General features: G+C 51.4%; 1 protein-coding gene across 8 annotated transcripts in view; it reads left to right on the top strand.

Moving 5' to 3' along the window:
- Window positions 1-14,451, top strand: part of Tns1 (tensin 1) — a 209,133-nt gene that overhangs the window by 107,587 nt on the left and 87,095 nt on the right. For all 8 annotated transcript variants that reach the window (XM_055616887.1, XM_055616888.1, XM_055616889.1 and 5 more), the window contains 2 exons: window positions 9,072-9,113; window positions 10,173-10,223. In XM_055616887.1, the coding sequence (XP_055472862.1) occupies window positions 9,072-9,113; window positions 10,173-10,223 (93 nt within the window). The remainder of the gene's footprint in view (window positions 1-9,071; window positions 9,114-10,172; window positions 10,224-14,451) is intronic.

Genomic DNA, 14,451 nt, shown 5'->3' on the forward strand with positions numbered 1-14,451 from the left:
AAGCCATGAGCTGCTTCCTGTATGTAAGGAGACAGTTCTCCACATATGTATAGGGTTTTATTCTAGCTGTCATTTAGGCATCCGTTAAAGTTTTGGGACTGCCCCAAGGGGGAGGGATCACTGCCACAGCAACAGTGAAATGCTCACACTTCATGTAGATTTGGATGTAGATGCAGGAAGGCGATCCTGTGTCTTACCTCAGTGTGGCCAGTGAGGAACTGACTCCAGGCCCCAAGATGGATCGGAGTGAGAGTGAGCTTTGCATTCATCAGCCTACCCTAGAGCTATCCTCCCGGCCACTAACAGTGACAAATGCCACTGTCACTTGCACAGTGCCTGTGGTTTTCAAAGCCTTTTCCATGGCTCAGGGCAGTTGGGAGGCTTGTCACCGGGCACCTGGGCATCCTGGAGAGGCAGGTGGAGCCACTTACAGTGGTTAGATCAGGGCTCAGGAAGGCTAGCTGCCTTGCTTGTAGGCACAAGCTGCTAGTAGCAGGTTGAGCACCCATTAGAAGGGTATCCCAGTCTGCTTTCTTAGGGCTACCCAGGTACACAATTTGGGTTTCTCATGGTCCCTAATGTCTCTGTTGGCCAGTGGGCTGGGGTGCTGAGAGAGGATCTAGCATGTGCTCAACCATTTCCTAATTGCATCAACGCTGTGCCCAGTGTCTGTGACAGCCACTGTGCCTATATGCACAGTTCTTTTCTAAGTCAGCTTACTTTGGTAACCACAGCCAACCCACACTTCCAGCCCAGTAATGTTGATTTTTGTCTTTGTTGTTGTTTGTTTGTTTGTTTTTGAGACAGAGCTCCTGTGCGTAGCCTTGGCTGTCCTGGAGCTCACTTGAACTCAGAGATCCACCTGCCTGTGCCTCCTGAGTGCTGGAATTAAAGGTGTGTACCACCACTGCCCTGAAAATAGTGTTCTTTTATGCTGGAGTTTCCAGGTCTTAAACAGTAACAGATCTCAAGATTTTTTAAAAATTTTTTTTCTTAATTTTTTTATTTTTATTTTTAATTTATGTTTATTGATTATACTTTGTATTCCCCCTGTACCTCCCAATCCCACCCTCCCTCTTCCCCACCCATGTCCTTCTCCCAGTCCACTGATGGGGGAGGTCCTCCTCCCCTTCCCTCTGATCCTAGTCTATCAGGTCTCATCAGGAGTGGCTGCATTGTCTTCTTCTGTGGCCTGGCAAGGCTGCTCCTCCCTCAGGGAGAGGTGATCAAAGAGCAGGCCAATCAGTTCATGTCAGAGACAGTCCCTGTCCCCATTACTATGGAACCCACTTGGATACTGAACTGCCATAGGCTACCTCTTTGCAGGAGTTCCCGGCCATCTCCTTGAGTGATCCTTGGCTGGAGTATCAGTTTCAGAAAAGACCCCTGTGCCCAGACTTTTTGGATCTGTTGCTGTCCTTGTGGAGCTCCTGTTCTCTCCGGGTCTTACTATCTCCCACTTCTTTCATAAGATACCCTACACTCTGCCCAAAGTTTGGCTATGAGTCTAAGCATTTGCCTCGATACCCTGAGGGGTAGAGCCTTTCAGAGGCCCTCTGTGGTAGGCTCCTGTCCTGTTCCCTGTTTTCTCCCTCCTTCGATGTCCATCCTCTTTGCCTTTCTGAATGAAGATTGAGCATCTCTAAAGCAAGTAACACTGTCAACAAAACAAAATGACTGCCTACAGATTGGGAAAGGATCTTCAGCAACCTTATATTTGACAGAGGGTTAATATCCAGTATTTATAAAGAACTCAAGAATTTAAACAGCAACAAATCAAGTAATCCAATTAAAAAATGGGGTACAGAGCTAAGCAGAGAATTCTCAATAGAGGAATATAGAATGGCAGAGAAACACTTAAAGAAATGTTCGGCGTCCTTAGTCATCAGGGAAATGCAAATCAAAACGACCCTGAGATTTCACCTTATACCCATCAGAATGGCCAAGATGAATAACTCAAGTGACAACACATGCTGGAGAGGATGTGGAGAAAGGGGAACCCTTCCTCCACTGCTGGTGGGAGTGTAAATTTATACAACCACTTTGGAAATCAATCTGGCGCTTTCTCAGACAATTAGGAATTATAGTGCTACCTCAAGATCCAGCTATACCACTCCCAGGCATATATCCAAAAGACGCTCAATTATACAACAAGGACATCTGCTCAACCATGTTTGTAGCAGCTTTATTCGTCATAGCCAGAAGCTGGAAACAGCCCAGATGCCCCTCAGTTGACGAATGGATACATAAATTGTGGTACATCTATACAATGGAATATTACTCAGCGATTAAAAAAAAAACAAAAAACAAAAACAAACAAGAAAATCGTGAACTTTGCAGGTAAATGGTGGGAACTAGAAAGGATCATCTTGAGTGAGGTATCCCAAAAGCAGAAAGACACACAGGGTATATGTTCACTCATGAGTGGATACTAGACATATAATATAGGATAAACATACTAAAATCTGTATCCCTAAGGAAGCTAAACAAGAAGGAGGACATTCCAGGAGGCAAGCTTGGACTGAGGCTGACTTCCAAAGGGAGGGAGCCTGTGGGCCTCAGCTTCCAGAAGACCCCAACAGGAAGAGAGGTTCATACAGCCAGATTCAAGTGCAACAGAAGGTTTCATGGTTCAGAAGGACTAAGTTCAAGAGGCCATACTTGGAATGCTTACACTTGTTTTCTGTTTCTCCCCAAAGCAGCAGTTAGGAGGTGGAGATGGTCATGGGGCAAGTTGGTTTGGGATCCAGGAAGAGGTTTCAAACATCAAACATGGCCCATCCGGGCTGTCTCCGGGACGAGGAGCTCTTGTCTGTTGCTGGAAACCCTCAGGAGTCACTGACACCTACTGGGTATAGGGTGCCAGCTAATGGCCTATGCACCTCTTCAGGTTCACTAAGATCCTGTCTTTTTCCAAGGCAAGTAAGAATCATGATCCCCAGAGCCAGAGATCAAAGCCTCTCTTTGACCATCACTGAGAGAGACTCAGTAGGGTGTAGGATCATGCCCTCAGCAACCTGATATTTGGGGTAGAGCTGTACCCGGGGAGGGGGGAAGCATAAGCCTGGCTTGGGCTGCCTGACCAATGTATACAGGTCAGAAGACAAGGCAGCGGGAAACTATACCATAGACTGTACCGGTGCCCGACTCTAGGCTCTCACTAGGAAGAACCCTGGGTTTCAGGGGAATAAGTGAACCCACTTGTGCTATGCCTTAGAAAGCCTGTTTCCTGTGGCAGGGCTGGTTTAGAGCAAGAAATAGGGAGGGCTCCAGAAGGTGGTAGGACTAGAACACATACCTTGGAACAAATTGCAGAAGCAGGCAAGCAAATATGGTGTAAATGTTGGCCAGCCTGCTCTTGCTGGGGGAAGAAGAGACCTTGCGACCTTGTGTATTACCTGGGTCTGGACACCAACCTGGTGGCCCTGGGTGGCAGGAAGGGAGTGCTATAAGATGGAGGTGGGAATGGAGGAACGGGAAGTCTGGGGAAGAAGGCCAGCTTTTGACTCTGGGCTAGAGAGGGAGGGGCCAGGCTAAGAGGAGTTCTCAGCCTGGGTGGAGAACAGGACCTTGAGTGCTAAGCACTAAGGGTCATTATGGGTCCTTGAGCAGGCAGTTGACCCAAAGCAGGGTTTTAGAGTGGGAATCTATTGGCAGCTGGGGTGGCTTGGCTGGAAGAGGTGACCATGGGATGGGACGGCAGGTGGAAGGGACTGGGATAGACATCCAGCAGGGGCTTTAGGGGTTCTGGGCCAGACTAGCTCAAGGATGTAGAGAAGGCACGGTCTTATGGAAGACCTGGCCTGCTGTGGGAGGGGAGATGTGCTCAGAGGGAATGATCGGTATTCTAGCCTGTCCCTGAGCTGGAGCTGGTGAGACTGTCCTGGGTGTCTCAGACTCAGCCTGCGTTATAGTGCTGGGCCCCTCAGGGTTAGCTTGGAGGAGGGGTTGAGAACAGGAACAGACTTGCTTGGTGCTTCTCTGGGGGTGCGGAAGTCAGGCATAGCTTTCCACTTAATCACCAAGAGCCTGTTCTTTTCCCTTGATGGTCGAGTGTGTCTGTGAGAGGCCGTGGCCTTGACAGCAACCTAACCTGAACATTTAGGTCAGCGTCCTTGCCACCTGGGCCTCCTGCCTGCCCAGTGTCCTGCTTCAATGTCAGCTGTTCCTGTGCCCATTCTATTGTCTCTTGTTGCTTTGTGGTGGAGCATAGCAGGGGCACAGGTTTGGGGGCTGGCCTGGGTTCACACAGAATGGAGCACCTTCCTGGAAACTTCCAGAAGAGGAGCCAAATGCCTCTGACCCTTGTGACCATGAAGTGGGATGATAGCTCAGGAGGTGGGCAGTTGACCAAAAGCAGGCTTTTCAAATGGGAGCCCCTGGCTTTCTCTGCTACTCTTGCTGCCTGTGAGTTGCTGTTGTTATTATCTCTGTTGAGAAGATGCCCTCATGGAGATAGAAGGAAACCATGCCTCCAGTGTGCAGCCCAGATCCCCATTGCCATACTCTATTCTGCTAAATGTCCCCAAATACCACACCCTGTCCCCTGCCTCCCTGTACCCAGCCCCATATCTACTTATGGCTCTATTTTTGGAAGAAATGAGCCCAGAATAGCCTTCTCTGTGTGTCCTGGGTCTGAGCAATTCCAGCCCCTTCTGGGTTGCCCTCTGGCTCCCAGGCCCTTCCCCTTCCAAGATAGGTAGTGCTGGGTGACCTCACAGACCATCAGCGTGGTAGTAGATGTGATGTCACGGGGTCTTTTTGGCTCCCAGACTTCCCAGATTCCAGACTTCCCTTGGGACAAGGGCAGAGAGTTCTGGCAGGCTAGAGCTGAGGGTTTGAGGAGTTCTGGACAGAATGTTCCTCTGGAGGCTGAGTCTGCATTCTGCACCCTCCTCCCTCTTGCCCCTGAGCCCTGGGCTCAGGCCGGGGCATCCCCAAGCCCAGCAGTTCCTTCCTCTGAACAGCCCACAGTTACATTTTTTTTCCCTCCCTCAACCTAGCCTCTGTGCAGGCCACCAATTCACTCTACCGCATGATTCCCAGGCAGGTGTCCCAGCCACCCAGTCTTCCAGGGCCTGCCGAGGCAGCAGGGAGGGGTAGCATGTGCAGAGAGAGGGAGAGGGCATGCGTGTCTGTTTTGGGGGAAACACTGAAGAAAGGATATGCAGCTTCCTTACCCACCCCGTGGTTCACAGCAAATTCAGGAAGTTCTCTGCTCTCTGATAGTACTCTCTCCCACTGCAGCCCATTTCCCCAGCTTCCTAGGGAAGTGCAGGGAAGCAGTCTGTTCCTACTGGTGACCTTAGGTGAGGTCTGCTGTAGCCAGCCTTTAGGGCTCCAGAAGCACCATTCACTGCTGAATGGGGCCAAGAAGATGTCTCAGTAGGCAGAGGGCTTGCTTGCTGTGCAAGCAAAGAGACCTGAGTTCAATCCCAGCCAAATCATGCCATCCCAGTTCAATCATGCCAAACAGGCACAGTGGCACTTGCCTGTATTTCCAGCACTGTGTGCTGACAGAAGGAGCCCTGGGGCTTGCTGGCCAGCCAACGTAGCCAAATCAGTGAGTCCTATGTTCATTGAGACCCATCTCAGAATAAGGTGGAGGGTGATAGGGGAAGACATGATGTTAATCTCTGGCCTCCACATACATGGACTCAAGTGAGTGCACACCCATACACACACAAACAGAATGAGAGACAGGGACTGAGAGAGCCTGTGAGGGGCACAGTTCAGATGCCAGCTCTCTCTACTTCTGGGCATTGCAGTCCTCCGCTGTTCACTTGTCTCATCTGTGAGATGAGTTAACACTCACTTCCCAGGATGCTTTGAGGGCTGGAACGAAAGCAGCAGAGCCTGGTCCCCAGTCTGTTGTGTGTCAAGCTGTCGTTCTTGCTTCAGCCTTGGGAAAAGGTGCCTCTAGATCATGGCTGGCAATGCAGGGGGACAGTGGAGGCAGCTAAGGTGCAATATGTGAGGAGGAATGGACAGATATACCGTGCAAAATGCAAGACAGGTGTGTGTTTGTCCTGGGGGAGGGGGTGTAACTTCAATTTCTAGTCCCGGGCTGGCAGAAGTTAGGGATCCTGTGTGAGGCCAGCATTGTCCTTGTTTAGACTCCATGTGTATCAGCCTTCCGCAGCTAACCTTGAGATGCCAGCTGACCCCAGGAGAGGGGCAGTGAACTGAATGTGGGGTTGGGCTCGGCAGTCCTCGGGCAGGTTGGGCCTCCCTTGCATTTTATTGAAGATATTGGCAGGTCTTCCATCCGCACCTCAGCTCCTGTCTGTGGAGCAGGGGGCAGGAGGAGGTGACGCTTCAAAGCCCTCTAGCAGTTTTCTTGAGAATGTAGTGTGCGTGTGTGTATGTCTGCATGTGGTGTAGAAAGGTCCTGACCTAAAACTGAACAAAGATGAAGGTAAAGGCTTTTATATGTCCAGAGGACCTGGGTTGCTGCTCAATCAATGCTGAGCATGGTGGGGTATCAGGAAAGAGAGCAAGGAGACTGTTCATGCCACAGGTGTTTTCTAAGGGCCCACAGTGTGCTGGACACTGTGCTCTGCTCAGCATGGGCATAGCTCATATTTCAGGGAGAGGCAGGCTCTAAAGGATGTTAGTAAATATAAAATAGAGAGTGTTGGGGAGCTGGGTGTTCTAAGAAGAAAGAGCAAGGAGTGGAGAGATGGCTCAACAATTAAGAACACTTGCTACTCTTGCAGAGGACCTGGGTTCAGTTCCTAGCACCCACTAGGTGACCAGTATCTTCAGTTCTAGGTGATCTGACACCCTCCTTGACCTCCACAGGAACTTGCACACAAATGTACCACTTGGGTGCATATACATACATTAAAAAAACCAACAGACCAACAAACCAACAAACCACCTTTTCCCCCCTAAGACTAAAATTCAGCCAGAGAGGGTTAGTGTGTGTGTGTGTGTACACACACGTGCTTGTACGTGTCTGTATGTGTGTGTATGTGTGCGTTCACCCATCTGTCTGTCTGCCTGTGTGCATGGAGGCTTGCATTTGAGGTGTAATCAGGGCAGTTCTCTGAGGCTGGTACTTCTGAGTCCCCAGCTGCCCCTGGGAGTTCCTGGGAGCTTCCCCACTGTGCCACCGTGCGCTTTGGGCAGCCTTAGCTGACTCTGCCTGCTTGGGTCCAGTCCTTGCCCTTCTTAAGACTGCTAGTGGTTAGTCCTAGAGAACTGTGGTCGAGGGGGTGCATGCTTGCTGGGCTGGGGTTATGAACTCTGGAGGCCAGTTTGGGTGTTTGGAAATTTTTAGCTCCTCAGGAGACATGTGGGACAGTGTGTTGAAGGCATCTGACTGCTGGTGAGCCTTGCCTGTGGCTGGCCTCCAGCTGGCAAGGGAAAGAAAGGGGTGGGGGCAGAGGGGACAGCACTCAGACGATCCCTGGCAGGAAGGGTGAATTTATTTCCCTTTGTTGAGGCCTGTAGTTCTCTACTAAATCTTAATGGCTCAGAGAAGACTGGTCAGGGGTCTGAGTAGGGTGGGGTGGGTTGGACCTTATGTTAACCCTGAGGTGAGAGGTTAAGCAGTAAGGGCTAGCCTGTGCTTAGAGCCAGGCCCTCCTTGTAGGGGATCTTTATTCCATTTGCTCAACATGCATTCCCTCAGGCAGCCATGCAGGTGGGCGTCAAGCACAGGCAACCTGCTTATGGTCAGCCTGCTAGTGAAGAGCAGAGTCGTGGTGTGGGCTGGGCTGTCTGCTCTTAAAGCCAGCCAGGACCCTGTTGGAAACACACACTTCTAGTTCCTGCAGCCTGTGATGACTCAGAGGTTTTAGGTTGGTGGGACACTCAGTGCCAGTAGCTTTTCAGGTGGTCACAGTCCCCTCTTGGAGTTGCAAATAGAGCTCTAGGAATGGTGTGTGTGGCCAGGTGAGCTTGGCCTAGGAAAAGGAAACTCCTATTCCTCATCATTCACTCTTGTAGACACTTTTAAGATGAAGCCCTTGTGTTGACTGGGGCAGAGGGAGGATGGCTGGGATGGTCCATCCATGCATGTTTATTGATGGCCCACTTCTGGTCCCTCTGGTTCCTGGCATGAGGGAGTTTCCACTGAGTTGATCGAAATGTTACTGTGATTACTTGGGATGAAGATAGACCAAGAATCCAAAATCAGGGCTGGAGAGATGGCTTAGCAGTTAAAAGACTATGTACTGTGCATGCAGGAGACCTGAGTTCAGTTCCCAGCACTCCTGTAGAATGGCTTACAGCCGCCTGTAAATCCAGTGCCAGAGATCTGATGCTACTGGCCTGTATGGGTGACTGTACTCCAGGGAACAAATCCACATACAGATATACACGCATGCACATAATCAAAAGAATAAAAACAAATCTTAAAAACCAAATTGACTTGTCGTTGGAAGAACACAGTGTATAGGGCCAGGTTAGACCATTCCTTAGGAAGGCACGGATGGGGAGGCGAAGGGGGTACCACATGGGGTATAATCAGAGCTTCCGAGAAGAGGGAGCCTACCAAGGAGGAGGAGAAGAAGAAGAAGACATGGTATGGGATGAATGTAGGAGTGTTCTCTGTCTGACTGTCTGTCTGTCTGTCTGTCTCTGTCTCTCTCTGTGTACCATAGGTACCAAGAGTAGGTCCAGCAAGTCACTGGAGAGTGGGACTTGGCCAGTATTTGGCAGGCTCTGACCCCAGGAACTCATGCTCTTGGGCTGCTCTTATTGTAACTTAGGTCTGTTTGCTGGGGCTGACAGGCTGTGATGGTCCCTGCCTCTCTTGGTTCTTGCCCTGGATAGACACAGTGGAGGTGAAAGCCCTGACTAGCTGGAGCAGGAGTGCTTTCTCCTGTTGTCCCCGTCTGAGGGGTCTGAGGCTTGCATGGCCCTTGGTCAGGTGGGACTGGATGGCTCTACTGTTAATAAGATTGTGTTTCATTTTGCAAATGCTGCTTCCCAGCTTGGGACTAGCCAAGTGATGGCTTGAAGCTTGGGCTTGTGTTCTTTTTAGCACCCTGACCACCAGCCTAGCAGGTGGCTGTGCCACTATCTCTGTGAAGCTCACACTATTTTCTCTTTGTCCCTAGCCCATCACCACAGAGAGCATACCCAAGAATGTAGTAGACGTGGTGAGTAACAACGGAGGCAACGTGAAGAAGCTGCTGCTGGGAGGAGGTTGATGGGAGGTGGATTTGGAGATGGGAGAAGGGTTGGAGCTTGAGGAAAGGTGCTAAATATTTCTACAAATGTGTAAACCTAGCATCCAGAAAGGTGAAGCAGGAAGGTTGTCCTGAGCTTTAGGTCAGCTTGAACTCTAGTGAGACCACTTTCAAAACTAAACAAGTCAAAACAAAAAAGAGGGAGGACTGGGGTAACCCTCAGTCATGGAGAGTGCCTGTGCAAGCATGGGCATCTGACCCCAGTCCCCAGAAACCACCTGGGGAAAAAAAAAAGCCCAGTGTGGTGGCACATGCTTGGAACAATGGTGCTGGGGAGGTAGAGGCAGGCGGACCCTGGGGTCTTGCTGGCTAGCCTAGTCTGTTTGACAAGTCCCTGGTTAGTGAGAGACCTTATCTCAAAGGCCAAACTTGTTTGAGAGGGTAGGGAGGGGGCAGGCCTGTCTGCTTTAGGAAAAGTGACTCACTGTTTGCAAAGGTAACCAACATACTTGTACACCTGCACACACAGACACATACGCACATTCACACACACTTGGCACACTCGCACAGAGAAGGCAGGGGAGAAGCAGGATACGAGAAAGCTGGGCAGACTTCCAACCTTTTGGACTATATGAGCAGAGGGTTTCCTTCAGGCTGGAAGAAGAGAATGAGAAGAATAGGGGCTTGAGGGGGCAGGGTGGCAATCTGAGGTGGGGAAACTGAGGCTAGAAGAGGTGTCTTATGGGAAGGGCTGGAGGTAAAGGCTCTACCTGCGAGACTTCAGGTGAGGGAGAGCCTGTTAGTTCCTCAGCTTCTCATCTTCAAATGGGGTAACAGGTGTCCCACGGGGTAGCCCAAAGGAGAGGCTTCCATTTGTCTGATAGACCTTTGACTAGACAAACATGTTTAAGTAACAAGTTTCCCTGCCTGGACCTTCTGCTACCCTTTTACCCTCCACCGTGACGCTGGCAGGTAGGACTTTCACTGTTCATCTTGCCCTCTCTCTGACAGTCTCTTCTCTGCCTACAGGGGGAAGGAGACTGCCGGGGTGGAAGCTCTCCGAAAAGCCTGGAGGAGGGCGTGAGTATGAGGAGGGCAGGGATCAAGACTAGCTCCAAAGGAGAATGAGCAGGAGGGGGCTGCCCTCAGACCTGACTTGTGACTATGCCTTTCTTCGTACCTCTCTTGGAGGAGGCCTGGCTGGCTTGGCCACAGTTCTGGGAACAGGGAAGGTCCACGAAGTCACTTGCTGGGCTCAGGCTTGGCCCTGGTCATCATCACGATGCAATGCCGTGGCAGTGCTGGGTAGGGAGGAGCAGAGAGGCAGATCTGAGAGCCAGGCTTGGTGGAGGGCAGGCTTGGAGGTAGTGAGGGAAAGACGGCTGAGGTGAAGGAGTCCTGGGCTTTTAAGGTGTTCCTAGGTCCTGGAGACATTGTTGGGGTTGCTTCCTTGGAGACAGGAGCGCTGTGTGGCTTTTTCTGCTTCTGATTCAGGACTCTGCAAGAGGTGTTGTCTAGTCCTGGCTCATTTTGTCCTCAGTTTTACAAGGGGAGTCAAAGCACACGTTTCTTATTCTGAAGGAACTCAGGCTAGGGCATAGGATCCCCTGATCTCTGTTGTGGGTAGCAGACCCCACAGAACACCCTTCACCTTCCTCAGGTCTTTTCTGCCCTTTGCCCCATGCTGGCCCCTCCGTCCACTGCAGGCCTGGAGAGGAACAGGGAGTGGTTTTGGCGGTTGGCACAAGGGGAGCTGTTGATGGCACGAGGCCCTATCATCTGACAGCTGCCTGGCTTCTGGTAGGGAGGGCCTCACAGGGAGGGGCTGAGCTGCAGAAGCTCCTGAGGGTGGCCCACCGACACTGCTATACCATCCTGGGACGCCATAGACCCAGCAATAAGGAGTGGAGCTATCTAGGGGTCATAAAGACTCCTAGGTTGGGGGAAAGCACCGTGGAGGGAGGTACGTGAGGATTCCTGTTCACTGGTACACTGAGGAAAAGGTTCAGGATGCTTTTGAGAATTTAGTTTTGTGGGTGTTATTGCAAAGGGTGAACTAGCTCGAGGCATTCCTGGCTTCGATGGGTGCTTAGTAAATGCTAGCGTGTATTATTACCATTATTTCTTTTTAGGGACTGGGAGCTAGGCTGGGAAATTGTATGCCTTTGTGACTGGGTGTGTGGCAGATGCTGTGGCTCCATGGTATAGACAGGGAAACAGAAGCTTGAGATAACCCTTGAGTGTCTCTGTTACGTGTCCTGCAGGCCTCTTAACCCTTAGCCAGGGGCTGAAGTGGTAGCCCCTGAATCATTACTTTCAGTTGATGTTCTGGCTGTGTTTAGAAGTTATGTCCCAGGATTTATGACTCCTCATTCCCAACCCTGGGCCATATGGGTCTATAAACTAGAGCCAAGCCAGGAGGAAGGTTAGACATATAGAAGAGCTTTTGACCCTAAGGGCATGTTTGACCTTGGTCTTAGGGAAGAAAGAGGTGGCCCCTTAATTGTGACTGATGGCATCTTATTTTAGTTTTCAGGAATAAACAACTTGGTGTGGGATTAGGGAGTCTGCAACTGGCTGTGTGTCAGGGTGCGTCAGGGTGGTGCCTGGTCTGGAGGTGGGAGGGAGGAGGGGAAAATGAGTCTTTCTAAAGGAGTAGAAAGAGGGCAAGCAGGAGAGGAGATTCCAGATGGGCCTGCTGCTCCCAAAGAGTGGAAACCCCACTGCCAGCCTTCCACACATGTGTGGCAGGTTGGGTGACCCAGAGCTGCAGTACTGGTTCCCTGGTTGCCTGGGGCTCCAGTGTGTTCTGGGCAGGGGGATGGAGAGACCTGCCCAGGGGACTACTAGCCTTGTTTGGGAGGTGTTTCCTGCTGTGGCCTGTGCAGGCAGTTTCCTCTGATGGAGCTGGTGTTTGGTGGAAGCTGTGGCCGTGTGCTGTGTCGCACTTTGTTTTGGAAAAATCCAAGTGGTGGGCAGGAAGGGGGGGAGGAAGGGGTGTGGCTGCAGGGGCCTGTGTGGGGGCCCTCAACCCCAGGAGATGCAGGAATGAAGGGCTGGGCTCTGGCTGCCTGGCCCGACCCCTGGTATTCACTGGCAGACCCACCTCTCAGCTGGGACCCTGGGGACCTAGGTTCAGGAAACAATTTTTTTCTTTTCCTCTGTCCAGAGGTGTTTTGTTTGCTCCATGGACCTGAAAGGAAGGCAGCCCCAGGCTTCAGACCTGAGCTACCCAGGAATGTCTGAGTTATGGTTGGCTCCTGCCTGCAGGGAGAACCAAGGCAAAAAGAGAGTTGGTGCCCACAGCAGGAAGGATGAGGGTTAGATATGAGGGGGAACATCCTGACAGTGAGGAAGGATGTTGTTTTTGGGGAGGCTGTGGAATCCTCTTTCACGGAGGCCTTACTGCGAAGGAGAGACATGTTTGGGAGATGAGGATAAGGGAGACTTCTGTTTGGTGCTCAGGGAGTTGGATCAAAAGTTCTATTATTGGTCTTGGGAGGAGTTAGTAGGAAGTTAAGAGTTTTGAGATTCCCTAGAGGGGAAAAGAATGGGATTACAGGCAGGCAGAGAATTTATTTTCCTTTTTAAAATAAACCTTCCCCAGGGACTCCTAGTGAGGCAGGTAAGAGATTTCTGAGCCCTCTGTTGTTGTGCTAAGCCACTGTGCCTATCAGCACGTGGATTGATAGTTACAGAAAGAGGGCTTCTCCACTTCTCCTCCTTTTGAGCCCAGAGCCTAGAACGAAGCCTCAGGGAGTGTTTAAGCACTGAGGGGATGTCCGCCATGGGAGGGGCACAGAGCTGACTCGAGGCCTCAGCTTAGGCTGCTGTCTCATAGGCAGTCACCAGGAGGGGTGTGTTTGCTCCTGGCTGCCCCTTTACTGTTCTCCTGTACTCACCATGCACCCCTAGTCTCCGTGAAAGCCTGCTTTCTGCTGGCGAAGGGTCATGTGTCCCCAAACCTTGCAGAAAACAGGAAGCCCTGTTGGTAGGAGGGCAGCCCAGCCCTGTGATTCATCAGGGGCTGACAGTCCAGCTGTTTGGTCCCTATCCCCTGCCCAGGGCAGTCTCTTCTTTGCTTCTCTACATTAGCCACTCTGTTGCAGAGACTGCTTGAACCTTTCTTATCACCTTTGGAGGCAGCAGGGCCAGACTCTGTTTGGGCCAAGTATTTATCGTCCAGGCGGGAGTTAGGAATGTGGAGTGTTAATAACCTTGGCCAGAGGGTGGTGGGGAACTAGACTGGGAGCCTGGTCTCTGGGTCCTCTGCATCCTTTGCTCTGTGCCTTCAGAGGCTTCCAGTTCCTTTCCCAGTCCTGGCTCAAATGGTCCATTGTCTTCCTTCAGCTCTTTGGTTGTGCCTGGCCCTGATCTTGGCTGCACAGTAAGCTTTGGCTAAGTTGTGGCTTCCAGTTGTTCGAAGCAGCTGTGGTGGCTTCCTTCAAGAGTGGCTGTGGATCCAGAGCAGATGAAACCCTAGGGGCTATTTATAGCAGGGTGGCCCTGGGGCCTGGAGCAGGGCCCAGCGCCTGAGGAAAGTCACGGCCTCCTCATCAGAGACCAGTGCAGAGGGATGGATGAAGTGTTGGTTTTCTGTGTGCTTTGGGGTGGGGAGTTTTGGAACAGCCTGGTTTAGGGTTTTGACAACCAAACAACACCCCCCCCCAACTCATCCCCGCCTTCCCTGCCCTAGTCTGACTCATACAACCCTGAGTCCTAGGGCCAGAAATGCTGAGAGACTGAAAATCATCCCTCCAACAGCGCTGTATGGCTCCTCCTTCCGCTGTGAGCCAAGAGCCCAGCTCTGAGCAGCCCCACAGTGGCAGGGTGGCCAGCCCACCCATAGCCAGGGCTCTATACTCCATGGGCAGCTGGACCTCAGAGTCCACAACTCAGAGTATTGGGAGCAATATCCTCCGCTTGTACTCTGTGGCCAAGCCTAGGGCAGGGTTCGAATCCTGCTCTATCATCAACCTCCCAGGGATTCAAGGGTGAGTCACCATGTGTCTTTGTCCTTGTAGACTGTGGTCTTGTTGCCTCCAAGGGGTAGCTGCCATTTGGTGGCCAGGAATGGTGGCTCGGTGGAGCCCAGGAATTCAGAGCTGGGGCGCCCAATTCTGCTGGCTTGGAGTGGGTATTGGCTGCTGAGGGAGAGGAAAGCAGGTCTTTTTTTTTTTTTTCCCCATGAGGATGGGTGGTTGTTCCTTCCCCTTTCAGGAACTTTTCTTTCAGTTCTTAATGAGAGAGTGACAGCTAAAGTGTCAGCTGCCATTGAGCAAATGCCAGGCACTGAGTGAAGAGACTC

The sequence above is a fragment of the Psammomys obesus genome, unplaced genomic scaffold, assembly GCF_907164565.1.
Source record: "Psammomys obesus unplaced genomic scaffold, mPsaObe1.curated_primary_1811, whole genome shotgun sequence".
Lineage (NCBI taxonomy): Eukaryota > Metazoa > Chordata > Mammalia > Rodentia > Muridae > Psammomys > Psammomys obesus.